Below are 19,040 nucleotides of genomic sequence, written 5' to 3'. Positions count from 1 at the left end.
GTTACACTTCCAAGCAGCCTGTGGCAGTCTGGATATAACGGATACCACAGATGCAATGTTCCTTCTTCCACCATAAATCACGTTTACAGTTATTAATCTTTCTGCAAACCAGAAAATGGGCTCATTCATGATAATGAGAGCAGAGAGATATGATCAGATTAGGGTGGGAGAAACACCAAGTTTGGAAAATTATGTCCCCTGTTTCACTTAGGTGGTCTCCACACCCCACCACCACATCAACCAGGTCACCCTGCCCTGGGCAGCAGTAAAACCTCCCGGGCTGTGTTGTCACAGTGAGAGAACCGGCTCTGGGAGGCTGAGCCCCAGCCCCAACCCAAACATCTGCTGGGCACACTCACGTGTAGGACTCAAAGTCTCCATTGCTTATTGCTTCGATCAGCTGCTCTGTGACTTTAATGATTTCTTGCTTCCGTACTGTTGGTTTAAAGAGAAAAAGGAAATAAAAGGAGAAAACAAACTAAAAGTGCTGGCATTGCAGTATCAGTGAGGGATCTTTTTCTCATTAGAAACAGATGGTGGGACATTTGGGGCCATTAGAAACCATCCAGGGGAAAAGGGGGGCTTGGGAGATAGAGAGGTAGAGAACGGCTCTTCATTCCCGGAGAGGAAAGTCTTCCAAAGTTGGGGCAAAACTGAAAAGCCCTGCATTTTCCTAAAGAGCAGAAGGGTTAATCACCAAGTGGTAGCTGCCCTCAGCCCAAAAAGGTGGCACAGCCAGGACTTTCTACTCCATGAACTCAGAGCAAGCTGAACAAAGGATGCTCTCTCTTCCCTCTGAGATGGGAGGAGAGGGTCTCATCTTGAGGGGAGGACAGGTGGGTGATGTGACCGTCCACCTCGAGAGACACAAGGAGGGACCCCACGAAGGGCATGGCACCATGCAGCTGCTGCCAGGGACCCTGGGCACTGCCAGCTCCACCGAGATGCGGCTGGGTGGCAAAAGCAGGTCAAGCTCCCAGGGTTGTGCAGGAGCTGCCAGAAGTAACCCTAGGCTTATTGATGAGGCTCCTCATCAAATGCAAATCAGTGTCATGCCTGACTTAATTTTCCTTTGTACTGTGGCTAACGAAAGGAGAGGGAGCGTGTTCCAGAGAGTCACGGAGAAAGGACTACAGGGACCTCAATCGCTTTCCCGAGAAGCGCTTCCCTCTGCATCCACACTCAGGGAGCCGCTCCCCAGCAGGACAAATGTCCCATTAACTTTCACGTCAGGCCAAAGTCCATCTTGCTTTGTGCTCAGATCACTTCTTTGAAAGACTTTACAAATTATCACCAATAAATTATTCCCTGGGTTATTCTTAGAAAGCTGGCTCTGGCAAGCGGGAGGCAGGGATTTCCCCTGGAGGCTTTACTCAAAGGGTCATTTATTTCAGAGGAGCGGGTGGCTGGGCTGCTGTCCCTACAGTTTTCTGTTCTTTCCATGCCTGCCTTCAGGGAACATCCCTGCTTTTGGGAGCCCCATGTCCCCGCTAGAAGTGTCCCAACCACTTGTGGTGGCAACCCAGCAGTGAAACCACCTGGACTGGCCATGTCCCTGTTGGCATTTCACCCCTTAGGAGTGAAAGCCATTCCTGAACAGCCCCGAGACAGCTTGCCAGTGGTGGGTTTTGTCATAGCTAATATCTCATTGAGGATGGCTGGACTAACAACCCTGGTGCACCCCTCTGAAACAGCCACCCCACATCCTCATGTGCTCCCTGCCGGTACCTTTGGTGTCTTCGTCCTCGATGGTGGTGTTGGTGCTTTCCGACGATTCCTGAGCAAAGAACAGAAAGGAGAGATGGGATGGTGAGAGGCGTCTTCTCCCCACACCAGATGGAGCTCGTGTGTTTGACAGCCCCCCGAGTCCGAACCCACAGCTTCGACTGTGCCAATGGACAGAAACCAAGTAAAACACCAGCAGGTCCAACCTGTCCTCAACCAAAGCTCAGGGGCAGCACTGGCAGAGCCCTCCCTGACCTCCACTTCTTGTAGCCAAGGGCACAAGAGCTGGGCTGTGGAGGGTCTCATAGGAACGGTGCTGCCTTTCCTACCGATGCCTGTGGGGACAGAGACGGGGGCAGGTCCAGGGCAGGTTGGTGGGTTCCTAGAAGCATTGCCAGAGGGGCAGGGAGAGGGGCTGTGCAGGGGTGGAAGACACCATGTTGACTGTACGATAAAGAGAGAGATGTACAAATTAACAGCGAAGAGGAGCTGGGATGAGAAAGAGGGGACTGTGCAGGAGTGAGAGAGACCACACTGACCGCAGAGTAGGGAGAGAAATGTACAATAAAACAGAGTGCTTCCAAGACCCACATGGACCACCGAAGGCTGAGACACAGCTCTTTCCAGAAACAGCTGAGCACTACACAGATTTGTGGGGAAGGGGGTACTGACACCCTGTCTCTCTCCAGGAGTCCCATCAAGGAGACTCTGCTAGCGGAGCTAGAGCAATGGCTCTGCTAGCTCTTCCCAGCAGAGCCTTGCTTATGTATTACCCATAATACCCCGATGTAGGTTGGCAAGGTGTCCCATGACCATACAGTCCCCGCAGAGGCATGGAAGGTGTTTCTCCAAGGCTCCTTGGACCGATGCAGCCTGCAGACCTGAGTCAGGAGAACTGGGAGAAACGGCATGAGAACCCATCAGCAAGAACAAGGGCTGGCTTCCCACCAGCTGGTGGCCAGCAAGTGCCTGCACCAACCCTGTTAATGGGGTTTGTGGGTGATACGGCTTTGAGGATGTTCCCTCCAACCCCGGTGTCCCTTCTTCCCTACCCCGAGATAACTTCCAAAAATGGGGGAAGCTGGAACATGTGGAGAGGCCCAGCAATATCGGCATTGAGGAAGACGAAGGACACTCACCATTAACTGAACGCTGGAACTGGACTTTCTTTTCTGGAAAAACAAGGAGAAGAGATGGAACAGGAAGAGACACAGAGTGAGAAAGGCAGAGAGCAGCACGTGAGAGGCAGCAGCTCCTGAGCCACCCTTCATGGTCCTCATGGAGGGGCAAATGGAAGGCACGGGGCAGGGGACAACCTGGTGCTCCTGTAGGGATGTGCCACTTGCTGCAGTGCTGCTAGTGCCATGCCAGCTCCCTCCCCACACTCCTGCTGGCACCTTTCTCTCCTGACCTGCCAAAATCTCTGGTGTTGTTCAGCCTAAGGACCTGCATAGTCCAAAAGGGAGTCCTTTGGGAGTCAATGACTACTCTGGTGGCCTTGTGACCAGGCCAGCAAGCTCACAGGAACAGGAGTGGGATGCTGACAAGCTAAGGCAGCTCCACCATCTGCAAAGCCCTGTGGCCGGTGTGAATGCCATACTGACATTTACAGACTCTGGAGCTGTTCTGGGTGCATCTGCCCAAGCTGCTGACTAGTGTGGAGGCACTCAATTAGCTTTGGACCTGGACCAGTACTGAGCTGACTGGTTTAAAGCCAGCATGGCTATTGCTACTGAACCCTGCAAGGCAGGCGCACCATGTGGGAAGTCTCCCCCTAAGAGAACACTTGACACATGCACATATTTATCTTCATCCTTCACAACTACCACTAGGCTTGAAGGCTTCTGGGCTGGATGACCTCATAGCCACGTCTCTGCTTGCAATCCCAAACTAATTCCGTGCTCTGCTTCTTGTCTCCATTTCGGATTTAGCCAGGAGACAGGGGCATGTACACGCTGGCCTCGTGCTCTTTCTTCATCTCCAGCTCCCAGGGGATGAATCACAGCAGGCAACAGGAAACATCAGCGTGCAGGAATCAGAAGCTACAGTGCCTATAACAAGTCTTTTACCAGCATCTTTAATGCGGCACCAGCTCTACCTGCACTGCACAGGCAAAAGCAGCACACAATATGCAAAACTCTTGGAAGAGCGACCCATTAGGGTGCACGGGTGGGTTGCAGTGTAGAAATTGCTGATATCCATTCCCCTCATTGCTCCTTTCATGTCCTAACTGGCTCCCACCAGCACCGTCACTGCATTTCCCCCTCTGCCAGTGCAGCTCTCCCCTTCCTCGCCAGGTCCTATGTTAATCCTCGTCCCTTCTTCACTAAACAGATGTCCTAAAGGGCAGAGTGAGCTGTGGTATTTCAGAAGGAACTTCATGAGAAACAGAGCCACCGGAGCTGGGCTGTCTGCAGAAAAGGGCTGACAGCTTCTGCCACCCAAGGACATGAAACGGGGCAGTAAACTGCAGAAATTTTAGACGCAACAGAATGCAACACAAAGCAGTGACCGCATCAAGTCTGGACATACAGTAACAGGATGCAACACGGGGCAGTGAGCTCATTAATTTAGGACGGGACAGGATGCAACATGGGGCAGTGATTTCATTAGTTTACAATATGACAAGATGTGACACTACACAGGGCAGTGAAGGTATCATTAAGGTATCTTTACTGCTGGGACCTGAAGACCTCTGACAGACCCAGAAGAGCGCTTGAAGGGGATTTTTGGTCCCGTGAATGCTTTTAGTAGGGGAGGAAAGTCCTCGGGAGGGTGAGTTTCGTGCCTTCGGGGCCTGGGCTAGCATTGTCAAAGTGCTGGAGGGCTGTACAGACAGGCTGGAGCGCAGCACCAGCACCTACTGCCCACCTGCATAGCTCTGGGCAAGAACAGCAGGGGTGGCTGCTCCTGGGGACAAGTTTCCAGCAGCAAGCACAGCAAGTTTCTCGAAATGGGGACACATGTCTTCTGACAATGAACCGTACCATGTGGCCTGACTTAGAGTCTGGTTCTGACCAGGCAGGATCATCCTGCCTCGCTTTTCTAGCACAATGGGAAGAAATGCACACGTCCCAGTGATGCCCTGATATCTGCCAGCTGCCCATGGTGGGCCAATAAAACTTCACCCAGAGCAACCAGCTTCCCTGTGCCCCCACAAGTGGGTTACGTTGTGAGTCCCCTGAGGCTGAGCATGGGAATGCAAGGTGGGAATGGTAACATTGAAGGTGGCCAGCACAAGCAATCTCTTGGGAATGAGCTTGCCTCTACTTTGTCTTCCCTTCCTCTACCTTCCTGGCCATTGAGCCAGGCTGTCTCCCCTCCGCTTGTTGGAAAAGGAGTAATAAGAAAACAAACTCCTTCTCCGGAGCTTGTACATCCTCTTGAGCCAAGCGTCAGCTGGTAAACTGCACTCAGGATGCAGCCTCACTCATTGCTTCCTGCTCACCTGCAAAGGGCTGAGGACCTGGGATACAAACCAGCCTCTCCGATTCCGCTCTAAAACCAGACCCTCCTTGCTGAATTTCAGCGAGGGGCCAGAAGGTTGTTTATCCAAACTAGCTATTTTGCTATGACCACAAGTGCCCCTCTTCTCGGGATAACATCTATCCTCAAAGCTACTTTGGAGACCAGGAGGGAGCATCTTTAGCATCTTGGACTGGCAAATGGTCTTCTACACACCATCCCAGCAGTGCTAGAGAAGAAATTTAAGGCTGTCCCTTTTCTGCCAGAAAAATAGATTCAGGACCATGCCTGTGAAGCCTCTTCATCCACCAGTCTCTTATTTTCCAGTTTAAAAATGCATCTCCTGATTGTTCTCACCTGTTCTCCAGCAACTTGTACCAAGTCAGCTTATCCTGTGGTGTCACTTCTCAGGTGACTCCTAGAAGCAGCCAGGACCTCAGAGGAGCAGAAGACAGGCCAACAGTGGCTGGCAGATGGATTGCCGTGACTCCCATGGGACTTAGCCCCTCTGTGCCAGCACTGTTGTCCAAACCCAGCAATCCTGTCCTGGAAGCCACATGATATCCTGACACCATGGCCCAAAGCAGTGTCCTCTCATAGCAATGCAGGCCATCAGCTTCATGTTGCAGAGCAACGCTGCATGGCCAGAATGATCTGTTGTGGACCTGAGCCCAGGTTTGGAGGGTCATGCACAGTCTCAAGCCTTGCAGGCATGTCTTATCCCAGCCGCTGGGTCTAGAAGGAGTGGGAAAAAGACAAGCCATCCCTAGACCTCTGGCTTCTCTGACCATTTGGACTAAGGAGAGAAGAAGCCAGCTGAAGGTTCTGCTCTTCGAAAACCCTGCACCCCTCACAGCCCAACAGCTGGGTCTATATGAAAGGGCTGGAGGAAGGCCTCCCAAAGCTCTGCCTGACACCTTGCACCCCTGTTTTGCAATGGGGGATGTGATCACACCAGCTCTCCCCTGCTAAGTGATCACTTTTATTCATGAAGGTAACAGGTACAGAGAGAAAGATCCCTACATGGACCACCCCTTCCTGCAGGAGGAATTTGACAGAGCTCACTAATCACCACATCTCTGTATCATCCGAAGAAGCAGCTCAGCAGCGCAATTTTGCTTCCAGGAGCCACCTTGACCTGAAGAAGAGCTGTGGCCCCATCTCAAAGGAGCAGACCTGAGGTCTTTACAGCCCAAGAAACAAGGTCCAGCAAGCACAGTCTTGTTTTTAGAGCAACACCAAGCCATTTGCTCTGTCAAGCATCACCAAATTCCTCTGCTCTGTCTGCACTGGGCACAGGGGGCCAGCAGTGCTACCAAGAGAGTGCTACCATGTTTCACCCAGCAACACACCAGCCCTTGGGAACAGGATGGGACGGGAGCTGGGGGGTGAGCCAAGCCCCAACAGCCGCAGTGGGATGCGTGCTAGGGCGAGCAGGGGATGCAGCTGCCTATCTCACTCGGCGGCTGCTCCCAGGCTGACGCTGTGGCTCTGGGCTGCAAAGCTGCCTCTCCACGTTCCCTGTCCTCATCCAGCCTCTGCCTCTCCCCATCCTTGGGGGCAGCAAGGGGCAGTGCATTTTGCAGGCAATGAAATAGCAGTGGATTGCCCCCGCGTACTCCTCCAGTGCCAGCCTTTTCCCCTTGCTCACCACTCTGCCAAGCCCCCCGTGCACTGCCTGTCGTGGCAGGAGCTGAGCGGGTGGCATGAGGACACACCGGGACAGCCGGGCCAACAGCTGCCCTTCAAAGCGCAGGGTGTCGTGGGGGCTGCCAGCACAGAGACCCCCGCCGCCGCCCGGATGGCAGAGGGGCAGGCAGGAGAGGGCAGCGGGGAGCGGGCTTACCTTCACGCCGTCATTCTTCTTGTTGCCACCGCTTTTGCCTCCTGGAGAGAGGAGGAAGGAGGTTAGGAGAGCGAGGCAGGGCACCAAGACCAGGAGGCCGAGGATCAGCAGCATGGTGCCGGGTGGCAGAGCAGCAGGACCCCACGGGACCAGCCGCTGGGTTTTGTCCTCTCTCCAGTGATCCGCGGAGCAGTCCCTGGGAGCTCAGGGGCAACCTTGCCAGCACTGTCCCGCCTGACCCTGGTGGCTCTCAGCCAGGGGCATGACCCGTCTCCTAACGTCACGACGAGTCCTTGGGGTGGCTCAGAGGTGGCCGGCGGGACTGTCCGGTGGCAGGCGGGCTCCGGCCGCACAGTGCTGGTGACCGATTGCTGTGCAGCGTGGTGGAATGGGCTACCCGCCTGCCGCCCTCTAATTTTAGCCCCATGCTGCCGGGATCATGTGCTGCCGGCCCGTCGGCCCGACAGCTGCAGCCCCCATTTTGACAATGATGAAAAGCAGACGCCATCCCTGGTGCCCACCTCCTGCTGCCAGCACTGCCCCAGCCCCCCGGGCTGCACAACCCACATTGCGCCGCCTGCATCCCCAGAGCAGGGTGGGATCAGTGCAGTTCAGCCCCACACGGGATCCCATTGCCTGCCAGCCCTGCCATGCTCCAGGACAAGGGGATCAGTGATCCCCTGGGCTGTGCGTGGGATGAGCAGCGCTACGAGAGATGCTTTTGAATTTCCTGCCCTTTGATGCCCCATGTCCACCACCTCTCCCGGCGCGACCGGATCCCCCCAGCTGTTGGACTTCTCCAGCTGCCGCACTCTGCCCACAAGTGCTAAATGTGTCAGCACAATCTCCCCTCGACAAATGCAGATACCAGTCCTGGCCGTGGCTCTCTCCCCCAGCACCCGGCTGGGCCAGCAGCCCCCATCTCCTCCCTGTCTGTCTGCTACACCCGACTCCTGGGACGCCTTGGCGAAGCACCCCAAAACACCAAACAGGTTCCACCAGCCCGCTCAGCCGGTGTGCCTGGCTTGGCTAGCTTGTGCCACCACTGCAGCACCTCCGCCAAGGCCACTCTCAGCACTGGGAAGCGCTGGATGTGACAGCGAGTGCATGAGCTCTGCTGTCACCCAGCTCCCTTTTGGTTCCGTGCCTGGGGATCGCCGGGACCTGCTGATCCCAGCCTGGGAAATCCCAGCTGCGCGGCTTGTCCGGAGGCAGCAGGGTGTCCCCACAGGGGACAGCTTTCGGCAAGGGCACTGGGGCAGAGGGCTTTGTGGTTGCACCAAGACCTCTTTCCATGCATTGAGTGGGCTTCTGTGCCTGCTTCTGTGTCTCCATGCAGACCTTGGGATATAGGGAGGCAGGAGGAGAGTGGGAGGTCCTGCAGGATCAGCACCCTGCTGCCTGAAGAGACAGCCCACGGTGGCACCTAGGGGCTTTTCTGATACTTTTCCAGTGCAGAGGATGCTCTCCCCAAGCCACCAACATGTCCAGGAGGACACAAAACCAGCTGCCTTGAGCTTGGCTGCCCCTGCACACCCATGCCAGCACAGGGTGCGTACAACCCCCCCCAAAACTCCAGGGATTGCTGTGCCTCAGCCAGACATCTTTTCTTTCGCATCCCAAGCCAGCAGCCACCATGGAGGTGCCAGGAGACCTGGCCTGGAGACCACCCGCCCATGCCACGCATCTCCAGAGGCACCAGGTTGCAACCTCAGCGCTGCTGCAACACCCGAACTCTCCAGATACTCTACGTGTGTGCCCTGGGCACCCTGTAAGACAAGGAGATGAGCCCCAGAGACAGCACCTACCGGAGAAGTTCCTGGTAGCCAGCATGGTGGTGAGGATGGCTCCCTGAAAGACACAGAAGGCAGAAGGAAAGAGTGTGCTGGGCCCCAGCCCCCCACACTCTCCCACTTCCCCCAGCCCTGGGGGAGGAAAGCCCTGCTCAGCGCCTGTCCCCTGGCCACCTCATTGGAAGGAAACTGGCCCACAGGCTGATATCCTCCTTCTGCCATCAAAGCAACCCTCGGTGCCCGACTCCATATCCCCAGCGTCAGGGCATTGGGTTGCATTCTCTGAAACTGCCAATTAAAGGGATATTAAATATCCTTGGGCACATTTATGTGTCTTTCTGCCCTGCCCTAGATGTATCCTGACTCCTCTGACCCAGAGCCAGCAGCTGGCGGCAAGGGGAGCCACCAGGACCGGAACCGGATTTAATTGCAATTAAAGCCGTGCCAGCTAAGAGCAGCAGGGCAGGGATTTTTCATGGGAGCCACGCAAAGATCACCATTGCAAAACAACATTCATAAAACTGTCTCCCCTTTTCCAGCTGACTCTACTAACTAGTTGCTCAGCGTATAATGAGATTACTTTACTAATTGCTTACAGTAATGGATTACTATTTTAAAGTGCATGCCTGAACTAATTTGATTACTTGTCTAGCTGAAAAGTAATAATAGTTTATAGCCAGGGTTTTTTTTCTTGATAATCTTGTTAGAAGCCTGCAGCTGTACCACTCGGTGCCACATCGCGTGCTGGCCTGGAGCACTGATGGCTCTGACTGTGGTACAGATCAGCACCATCCCAAGCTGTGTCTCCGGCTCTGGAAGAGGCATTGTGATTTCCAGAGCCCATTTCCCAGGAGATGGGCACTGCAGAGAGGTGCTCCAGCTGGCCTGGGGAGATGGTGATTTCACAGGGGGTACAGGCTGCGGCACGTGGTAGCATCCGAGCAGGGAAAGCCTGGGGGGCCACTGGTGTGGATGAGCCAGATCTTTTTGCTTGTCTAGGGATGATTTTGTTCCTTGGCTGCAACGTGGCTTGGTCATCAGGCAAAGGGTTCTCACTATGCCTCTCAGATCCATATCCTGCCCCAAAGAGGAGCTTTCTTTATAGTGGGAAAGTCCTCACACCCAGTGGTTGGGGCAGCTGTGTGACTCGGTGCTTTCTTCCACCTTGGCTTTCTTCTAAGCAGTTGGGAACCCCAGGCAGATGCAACCACCACCCCATTTGGTCTTTTTTCCCCTTCTTCACAATGGGGAACCCCAAATGCCCATCACCCCCATGCCCCTCACCCAGAGACAGCACCCTGCTCTTTTCCACTTGGAGAACAAACCTCGAATTGACTTTATCGTGCATTTTGCAGCTTAGGGAATGCAAGTTTTACCTTCAACTTCCTCCGGGCATTGAACTTCTTCAGACAGTCCACTGTCTCCTGCCTGTGCATGCATGACGCCACGGTGGCACGGTGCTGGGAGGAGACAGACTCAGCTCAGAGCAGGTGCTGAGGGGGAAGGGGCTCCCCCAACCCTGCTCTCACACGCACGCACACGTGTGTGGTCTCTCGAGGCCAAGGCTGGGGCCAGAGCTGCCTGCAGCAGCAGCAGCAGCAGATGAAACTTTAATAGGCAGCGGGAGATCACAGCTCTGGAGTCAGCAGGATCTGCTCTGGTTGGGGAGGGGGTGTTGCAGGGAGAGCTGGCTGCCCCCTGAGTTAACCCCTCAAATGACTGGACATGTTTAGCAGCGTGCTCAGGGTTTGCAAATATGGTCCCAGGGTTAAGCCCATGGACTCTTCCTGCTTTTAGGAGCGGATTCAGAGTGAGAACTGGCAACCAGAGCAGTGGAGTGCAGTGAGGGGCAGGAGGGGTTTGTTGCTGGGATGGATGGATAAACACACGACCGCTCCCATCCACTCCAAGGAAAAGCCCCCCCAGCGCAGTGTGACACACTTGTCCCCTCCAGGGCTGGGAACATGCATGTCCCTCCCGTCACCATGTCCCCCCCTGGGACACACTGTTTGCATTCAGATTCTGGGTTTTTCTCTGCTGTAAAGCCTTGAGGGAAAGGCTGCTCTGACAGCACTGTGAGGAACCACGCGAGGGAATCATGGAAAAAAAAAAAAGGCTGGACAGCATGTTTGTTGTGTTCCCCACTGAGATGTTCCCCCATTGCAAACCCCAACTTCTCTAGACCTTTGACTCCAACCACTGACTGCTACCAAACTCACCGATATCCAGGGGTGCTTCAGAGCCTCTGCTGCTGTGATACGTTTGGATGGATTTATGGTCAACATCTTGTTGATGAGATCTTTCGCTTCGGGAGTGACTGTGTCCCACTCAGGTGAGGGGAACTGCCAAAGCAAAGGGTCCAGGGTGAGACATGGCAGGGAGCAATGGAAGAAGCAGAAGGCCCTTTTGTACGTGGGTTGGTTCTCCTGCAACGCTTTGCTCCTGCCCATGGGACAGGTCGGAGAGACAGCTGCAACGGGAAAGAGCTGCTGGCTGGGAAAGTGGAGAGCAGGGATGGAGGGAGAAAGGTGGAAGGCCCAGGACGAGAACCATCTGTCCTGCAAAGCAGACCTGAAACGTTTCAGTGTGTGCACCTGGGCACAGCAGCTTGGCCAACCCTCTGTGGCCAGAGCAAAGAAATTTGCTCATGTCTGACTGAATTTGTGCTGGTTGCTCTTCTGGAGCAGCAGAGTGCAATGTGGGGACAGCAGGAGGAGGGGAGATAGTGAAAGAGAACAACAAGATAAACCCACTCACATCATAAGCACCAGCCTTGATCTGCTGGTAGAGTCGGTGCTGGTCTTCATCCCAAAAGGGTGGGTACCCGACCAGCAGGATGTAGAGGATGACACCTGCCCAGAAGAGGAGACATAGGATCAGTGGGAGAGAATTTATTGCTGGAGGAATGGGACCAGCCCAGCTCAAGCAGAGACATAGAGAAATTAGGGAAACAGAAGAATTTGCTCCCTGATTGAAGAGCGAAAGGCTTGCTCTTGGGCCCAGCTCCACACTGACATTCTCAGCAGCTGGGGAAATACTGTGGCTCTGGCAGCCACCATGCATAGCCTCAAGCCAGGTGTCCCATCAGGGCTGGGTGACGCCTCCTCCCCATCACAGGTGGAAGAAGTCTCTCCTGCGGCTGCAGCTGTGTGGAGGCATTGCCTGAATCCACTGCCACTGCAGGGCAAAAGAGCTGGCATTTCCCACGCTTGGGGCCTTTGGGTGTTCAACAAGAGGGTTGATCCTTCCAAGGAGAGTGCCACTGGGCTGGGAAGGAGGATGCTACATTGGGGACAGCCCAGAGTAACACACCACCTCCCAGGTAAATCCCCTGCCCTGACCTCTCCAAGAAGTTTTCTAGTCACTGTGACTTAAGACATGCTGGATCAACAGCCTGCCTCATCCCACGCAGCCCAGGCTGTTCCTGGCATTTCAGCCCCAGCCTGACTTACCGCAAGCCCACAGGTCCACGGCTTTGCCATAGGGGTCCTTCCGGAGCACCTCAGGGGAGAGATATCCTGGGGTGCCAGCGAAACCTGGGACAGACAGCCCATCACTCACCGCCACCAGGCAGCCCCTATCTCCACATAGCTCAGCAGGTGCCCGGTCAGCTGCTGCAAGAGCCCTGGCACATGCTGAGCTGGTGGGACAAGCACCCTCCCTCCACAAACCACAATGTCTGCTGAGAGCAGAGCAAACACCAACAGCCAGCAGCAGCCCAGCCCCAGGGGGATGCAGCAGGCTGGAGTGCTCTGATGTGCACCTTCAGCACCTGGAAGTGGCTTTCCTCCCCCAGGTCTGCTTCTGCCACTGGCTTGTCCAGCTCACCATGGCATCTCAGTGACTCACCGAGTCCCTGCAGAGGTGTTTGACTGTGTCTTGGATCGACACCAAACTTTCTCCCATGGCACAGCTGGAGCCATTGAACACTTCCTCAGCCACTGTGCCTCCCAGGCTCATGCTGCTGAGGTGCTCCCATGACCCAAGGTTCAGTTCCTGGGGATGTGTGTCCCTCCTGGAGTCCCCACTAGCCAAACATGCCAATGATGACCGAAGGGTGCCCCACCTCAGTCCAGTCCTACTCACCAAACCATGCTTGCTGGTCCCCCTCCACCTCGATGGCAAGGCCAAAGTCTGCCAGCTTGACAGCGGCCCCCTTCAGCTTGGACGCCAGCAGCAGGTTCTCAGGCTGCAGGAGGAGATGGGGCTTAGATAGGAGCCAAAGCACTCTAGGGGCTCTGCTATTGCAGGGAGGCTCCGCAGCACAGCATGCAGGAAGATCAGGGCTCTGGATGTGCTCCGCAATTGCTCTGTCCTGCTACACACCTCCTTAGAGGATTACGGACTACAAGGAGTCTGTAATCACTCTGGAGCTGATCTTTGTTCTGTGGCTTCCCACGACCTCCTACATGGCATTCCTGCCCACTGTTTCAGCTGCCCTAGAGGGCACGGGGCATTGCTCCACAGGGTTTTGCATCAGGTAGGGTCCCCATCTCCTCCAGATCTCTCCCTTGCAGTGCCTACCTTCAGGTCCCGGTGGACCACCCCCATCTGGTGGCAGTGCAGGACGGCCTCCAGGATCTGCTGGATGCAGTGGCTGTGGGAGGGAGGAGAAAGCTCATGGAAGTAAGTGTCCACCAAGGCAGTTTCCTTAAGACACTTCTACTTGGTTGCATTTCACCCCACCATTTTTCTCCTCATCATGCTTCCCACCAGCAGCCTTGCAGCACAGCTCAGCATCCCTATCCACCTGAAGCCACACATCCGTGAAGAGCTATTGTAAGCCAGTAAGACCCAACCAGAGCTGCTGGACACCCAGCCCTTGCGAGAAGGAGTGTGGGGACTATGGCAGAACCCATAGGGTCCCTTGAGAAGCAACACCAGTGAGGAGCTGGAGATCAGTGGTGGAGTCACAATGCCAGCCCAGAGTTGGTCTCCAAAGCCAGGCAGAGCAGATGTGCTCTTCAGCCCCATTTTCCTGGCCTCCTCTACAGCGGGTGGCTCTTGCTGTGTTTGTTCACTTTATATCTATCTCATTAAACTCCAGCTCTGCTGCATGCAGGAGAAAGGAAGGGAAAAAGACTGAGGCAATGATTGCTTCTGCTCCAAAACGGTTGTGTGCAAGGCAGAAGGTCTTTATTTACATGTATATTATTTTATTTGTATGACACTAATAAGAGAACGGGTTGTAAGTGGATTCAGTCCAGGCAGTCCATTAAATGAGATTACCTTCTGCCTAGAAATAAGGGGTGTTTCCATGCAGACAGAGGGAACATAGAATTTACCACCCCCGTGGACATTTGTACTGGCTATGCTTGTCCTGGGGTCAACGCCAAGAGGTGCAGTGATATCTGGAGACTGGAGAGCATCAAATCGTGTCCCCTCAAAGAAAATGAGGCTATTGCCATCCCCTGGAAGGCTTCAAGGACCAAAGAGGTGGGTGAAATGGCCCCCCAGCCCCCTGCCTCTGCAGCAGGGTACCTGGAAAGTGCCAGCGGGAGCATGGGAGGGAGCAGAGCTCCAGCACATCCTCCCACCCAGACTGTCTTGACTATTCCTTCTTAGTGCTTTGAAGTGGTTAAAGCTAGAGTAACGCTTGAAATGACTGTAAGGCAGCTGCAAGGGGACTGTGTGGTGTCTGCAGTATCACACTCCAGGCTGGGACAGCAGCCTGAGGCTGGGCTTCCCCCCTGCCAGCCCCGATGGCCCCAGCACAGGGACCCTCGATGCCTTGCTTCTTTACAGGGAGGTCAGAAGATGGGGAAGGAGAACGCTGTAAGGAATGCTCAGTTCGAGGGAGGAGCAGCCCTCTGCGAACACACACACTTCTTGGCACAGGAGCCGAGTGAGTTAAAGAAAGCTATGGTTTGGGGTTTTTCACACTACGCATCTAGTTTATGAGTTCATGCTGTGGAGCTGTAAAACACCTCCCAGCATGGAAGGAGCTTATGCTGCAGAAAGCCAGATGCGTAGGATCTTGGGAGGGAGCAGCTCGCGGGAGAAGGGGACAACTGCATCCCCTCTGTGGCCCAGCATGTGTCTGTGCTTACCTGGCATCCGCCTCGCTGTAGTACTCCCTGGCCACAATGTCCTCAAAAAGCTCCCCACCGGTGACCCTGCAAGAAAAGAGGGGGTGGTCACACTTGGCCATCTCAGTGCAGTGCACAAGGGAGCTGGGATGATTGGCAGCATGCTCAGCCCTGGCAACCCCCTGAAATGCCTCTCTGATGTACAGGGGCAAACAGCAGGAGGGGGCAGGACAGGGACCTACCCTTTGCCCAGCCTGGGGGACCCAAGCCCAGTTAAAACCCTGCTCAAGAAAGTCTTGGGTGAAGCAGAGAATGGGGTAAAGCTCATGATGGGGACCTGTGAGGGTACAGGGCACGTTGCTGTGGGGTGGAAGCATGCAGCTGGCGGTGGATTAAGAGACTCATTTCACCATTACTCACAGGTCAAATATCAGGTAGTGGTGGCCTTCTTCAGAGATGCTGTCGTGGAGCCTCACTGCGGCAGAGACAGAAGGGTTAATGGGTATGTTTGGCTTCCACCCCAATCCCTTGAAACACCTTTGCTCCCCTTTGGGCACAAGCAGGAGCTGGGGAAGGGCAGAGCAGGGCTATTTCTCTTCCTCTTGCTACTGCTGCTGCCTGGGTTGGGGGTCCCTCAGGGGGGAAACCCCAGCCGTGGCCCCAGCCTTGGGCAGTGGTGCAAGGCTCAAAGGTCACATCCAAATCAGGGACTGCCCGGGGCTGGTGTCTGGCCGAGGTCCCGGGCAGCTGCTGGGCTATCTTGGGTGCTGGACAGACTGCGGCCACGGGTGCTCCCAGCCCAGCCCTCTGCCCCATCAGCAGAGGTGCCCGGGCGCAGGAGAGCTCAGCCAGGGCGCTGGGCTGCCAGCCTTGGCACCAGCAGGGCTCTTATTTATTTTCTGCTCATGACCTTCTGTTTCTCCTTGGGAAGTCTAAGCTCAGGGATATCCAGGAATCACTGCGGGATGAGTTTCCTTCAGAGGAAGTGCTCTCCCCATCTCCTCCGGCAGGGCTGGCGTCTCATCCTGCTGATCATGCACCCTCTCCCCTTGGGCAGGTCTCGCCTGGTACAGCTGGGTGCAAACCTGCCACCCTGCAGCTGGGTTCTGGTTATTCAGGCTCAGAGCCTTGCTCGCAGCTTAGCACGAGGATGTGCAGGGAGGGGAAAGGCACAGAAAGAGGTAGGGCGTATAAAGAAAGAGTGGTCCAGCATCCTCTGGCCCCCACAACACTTTTTGTCCTGGTTTCTTTGAGGTTGTATTTAACCCTTTCTCTCTGCTCACCTGGTTTCAGCCCCATATAACTTTCAACACCTTTGAGATCTTTGGAGACCAGAGAGGAAAAGGAAACATTCAGGTGATTGATTTCATTGGAATTTTTCCTTCCAGCCCATTTTACTGCAGCTAAATCAGCTGAGCCCTGTATGGAAACATCCTCCAGACTCCAGCCTAAGCCGGGGGCAGATAACAAGCCCCAACATCAGCTGCAGACGCTATGCTGCATCGCTCTTATCTCCCAGACAAGCAAATGCTACTTTGCTGGTCCTGCTCCTCCCTTCAAGCTCAGTGGGCAAATCCAGCTGATGCTAAAAGCAAGGCATGGCATCTTTCCTCTGGGTCTCTCTCCTGGTCTTGCCTATTCACACAATTTTCCCATCTTATTCCCTGGATATCCTTCTGCACTGCTAGTCTCCATCAATATCCCTTGCACTCTGGCACCAGATCTGCTCCATGTTTTTCTCTGACACATAATCCCAGCTTCCCTGCCTTCCTCTGCTGGAAGAAACATTTTTCCTTCTGTTTCATCTCTCCCGAGAGGGACTGGAGGTGTTGTGCCTGGGGTCCTGCAGAAGCCAGAGCGTTCAAAGTGGGATTAGGTGAGTTTGGTGTGGATAGGGCCAGCGTAACTATAAGCAGATGGTCCGGATACGTCCTCTGCTTGGGGAAATCCCAATGCCTGTGGCTGCCAGGAGCCCAGAAGGTATAAGGAGCAGCTGCTCTAAATATAGCCGGGTCCTGCAAGTATCTGTTACTGGCCATTGTCTGGAAGAGCCACAACGGCCAAACCACTCCAGCTCAGTGCCAAGAGCAAAGACAGGAGTGGGACAGAGCTTCAGGACTGGGGGTCAGAAGACAACAGGTACCTGGAGTTAAAAACTCCAGGGCGAGGTGTAACCAAAGTTTCTCTGATAAAGGCAGACTGTCCTGCAAGGATATGCAACTCTGGGAAACAGCAGCTCTCCCTGAGACACTGCCCAGTGTTGAGGATGCGCTGTGGAGTCCCCGGAGACCCAGATCTGCCCTCAGCTACCCAAGCGTGGTTTTCTATGCAAGGCTCTCCTACAACCACGGTGGAAAGCACAGGCTCGTTTCTCCAAGCTGACGGCTGCAGCACAGCATTCCCACAGGAAACAGAGGGACCCCCACCCCACTGCAGGGAACGAGTGAGGAGCCAGCAAAGCCCCTCAGTGGCTCGGTTCTTCTCCCAGGGAGGGATGAAGAGGGGTTTTCTGCCTTGCCTTGCCTTCCCTAAGCCCCTGGCGGTGGAGGCTTCTCTTCCTCTCGGTCTGCAGCAGCACAGCTCGTTCCAGCTCCTGGGTGGGTAATTAGCCAGCTTGTACTTCATGCAAGGGAAACTGTGAGCCCAAGTTTCCAGGCAGCAGGAGCAGTGTGGGGGGGGTGAGATTGTGGGGTGGAGAAGTGCCTCCTGGGTATAAATAGCAGCAAGATTGGGCTGGTTAGGATCTCATGCCATTAACCCCTTCCAGCCCTGTGCATCAGAGTTGCTTGAAGCCATCTCTCACTGCAGGTGATGACCAAACAACCAGGTGTGGTGCAGGGATGGGGGAGACGGCACAAGGGGGTTGAACCACAGGAGAAGGTGTTTCTGTTCCCAGAGACCCCACAGATAGGTGATGAAGAGCGAAAGGAGGAAGACAGGAGCAGGGAAAGCTAGGGCCAGGCTGTGAGTCCAGCTGCATGGCCCCAGCTATCATCCTGCAAGTCTTCCTGGGGTGGGTTCCTCCGCTTTCAGCATTTCTCGCTATTCAGGCACTTTGCAGCCCATTTCCTTCAGATCTCAGCAATCTGCACGTGTCATTTGGTGCAGAGGAAGGGCCTCGGCTGCTGCTCTGACCGGGAAGGCTGGATTCCCCGCTGGGAGCCCGGCAGGGCAGCTCCTGGGCTGGGCATTGGTCCTGGAGGAGCAGGGGCAGGATGATGGCTGGAATCTGTGGGGTCCAGTGCCCTGGCATTGCAGAGACCTGCCACACTGCCATGTGCCTGAGACAGATGGAAGCTGACAAGCGTTTTCTGAGCTGAAATATTCATGGGGTGTGAGCCGCCGTGGCTGGTCCCAGTGGCCCCTGGTCTGGCTCCCTCAACCTGCTGCAGCAGCTACTGGGAAAGGATGGATCCAGGCTGCTGGGTGCAGTGAGGGGGTCAGGGAGAAGCTCAGCCAAAGGGAAAACCTCCCAGCTCACAGCTGTGGGAGGCGAGAGCTGCAGAGCTCCTGTCCTAACCCCAAATGATTTCCCAAAAGCTGTGAGATCCCACCAGGACCAGCACATCCCAGGGTGCTGTGGAGGGGAGAGAAGGTTCATCCACCGAGCCACAGCACTGGGCACTGCGCTCCGGCTGCCAGACCATCCCCAGGGACCAACAGCCTGCATCAACATCACTCTTGATGATTGAGGCTGGGGATTTTTTTTTTTTTACTGCAGTTTTTTTTCCCCTCCTCTCTCTCTCTCTCTCCTTCTGGCCTATTTTTGTCTTTTGCAGGGGCTCAGGAGTTTTCCTGAAACAGCTTTTCCGAAGGAGGCTACTTTCAGATGGACGGTCGGTGGGAAAGTCTTCGCTTCCCCCCCGCCATCGCTCCTCCTACACGCCCTGTGCTGCTGCTGCTGCTCGGAGCTGCAACCGCTTTTTGGAGCGTGCAGAGGAATACAGCACCCGAAGGGCGCAAGAGGAGTAAAAATAGTCGCTTGCAGCCTACTGGGGCCCTGCTGCTCCCTGAGGGAGCTATGGCCAAGTTAGGACCTACTTCAATCCCCTCGTTCCCAGTGAAAGCCTTTCTTCCTGTGACCCCATGTGGAGTGTGTCCGTGAGGAAGAGGGGGGACAGCTCTGGGGATCAGCAGCGCAGGCTGCCACCAAGCCCCTGAAAGCCTCCATCTCTGGGGCGG

The 19,040-nt window shown here is 55.1% G+C and overlaps 1 protein-coding gene across 3 annotated transcripts in view; it reads right to left on the bottom strand.

The window, feature by feature from the left end:
* Positions 1–19,040, bottom strand: part of CAMK2A (calcium/calmodulin dependent protein kinase II alpha) — a 35,729-nt gene that overhangs the window by 6,261 nt on the left and 10,428 nt on the right. For 2 of the 3 annotated variants that reach the window (XM_009561182.2, XM_054079413.1), the window contains exons 4-16: positions 15,279–15,333; positions 14,880–14,945; positions 13,354–13,426; positions 12,916–13,018; positions 12,282–12,365; positions 11,587–11,681; positions 11,049–11,171; positions 10,206–10,289; positions 8,845–8,887; positions 7,037–7,077; positions 2,865–2,897; positions 1,729–1,777; positions 360–435 (exon numbers count right to left, since the gene is read on the bottom strand). In XM_009561182.2, coding sequence (XP_009559477.1) covers positions 360–435; positions 1,729–1,777; positions 2,865–2,897; positions 7,037–7,077; positions 8,845–8,887; positions 10,206–10,289; positions 11,049–11,171; positions 11,587–11,681; positions 12,282–12,365; positions 12,916–13,018; positions 13,354–13,426; positions 14,880–14,945; positions 15,279–15,333 — 925 coding nt within the window. The remainder of the gene's footprint in view (positions 1–359; positions 436–1,728; positions 1,778–2,864; positions 2,898–7,036; positions 7,078–8,844; positions 8,888–10,205; positions 10,290–11,048; positions 11,172–11,586; positions 11,682–12,281; positions 12,366–12,915; positions 13,019–13,353; positions 13,427–14,879; positions 14,946–15,278; positions 15,334–19,040) is intronic. The other variant, XM_009561189.2, reaches the window with a different exon arrangement.

This window comes from Cuculus canorus, chromosome 14, assembly GCF_017976375.1.
Source record: "Cuculus canorus isolate bCucCan1 chromosome 14, bCucCan1.pri, whole genome shotgun sequence".
Lineage (NCBI taxonomy): Eukaryota > Metazoa > Chordata > Aves > Cuculiformes > Cuculidae > Cuculus > Cuculus canorus.
This window is presented reverse-complemented; position numbering and strand designations above follow the sequence as displayed.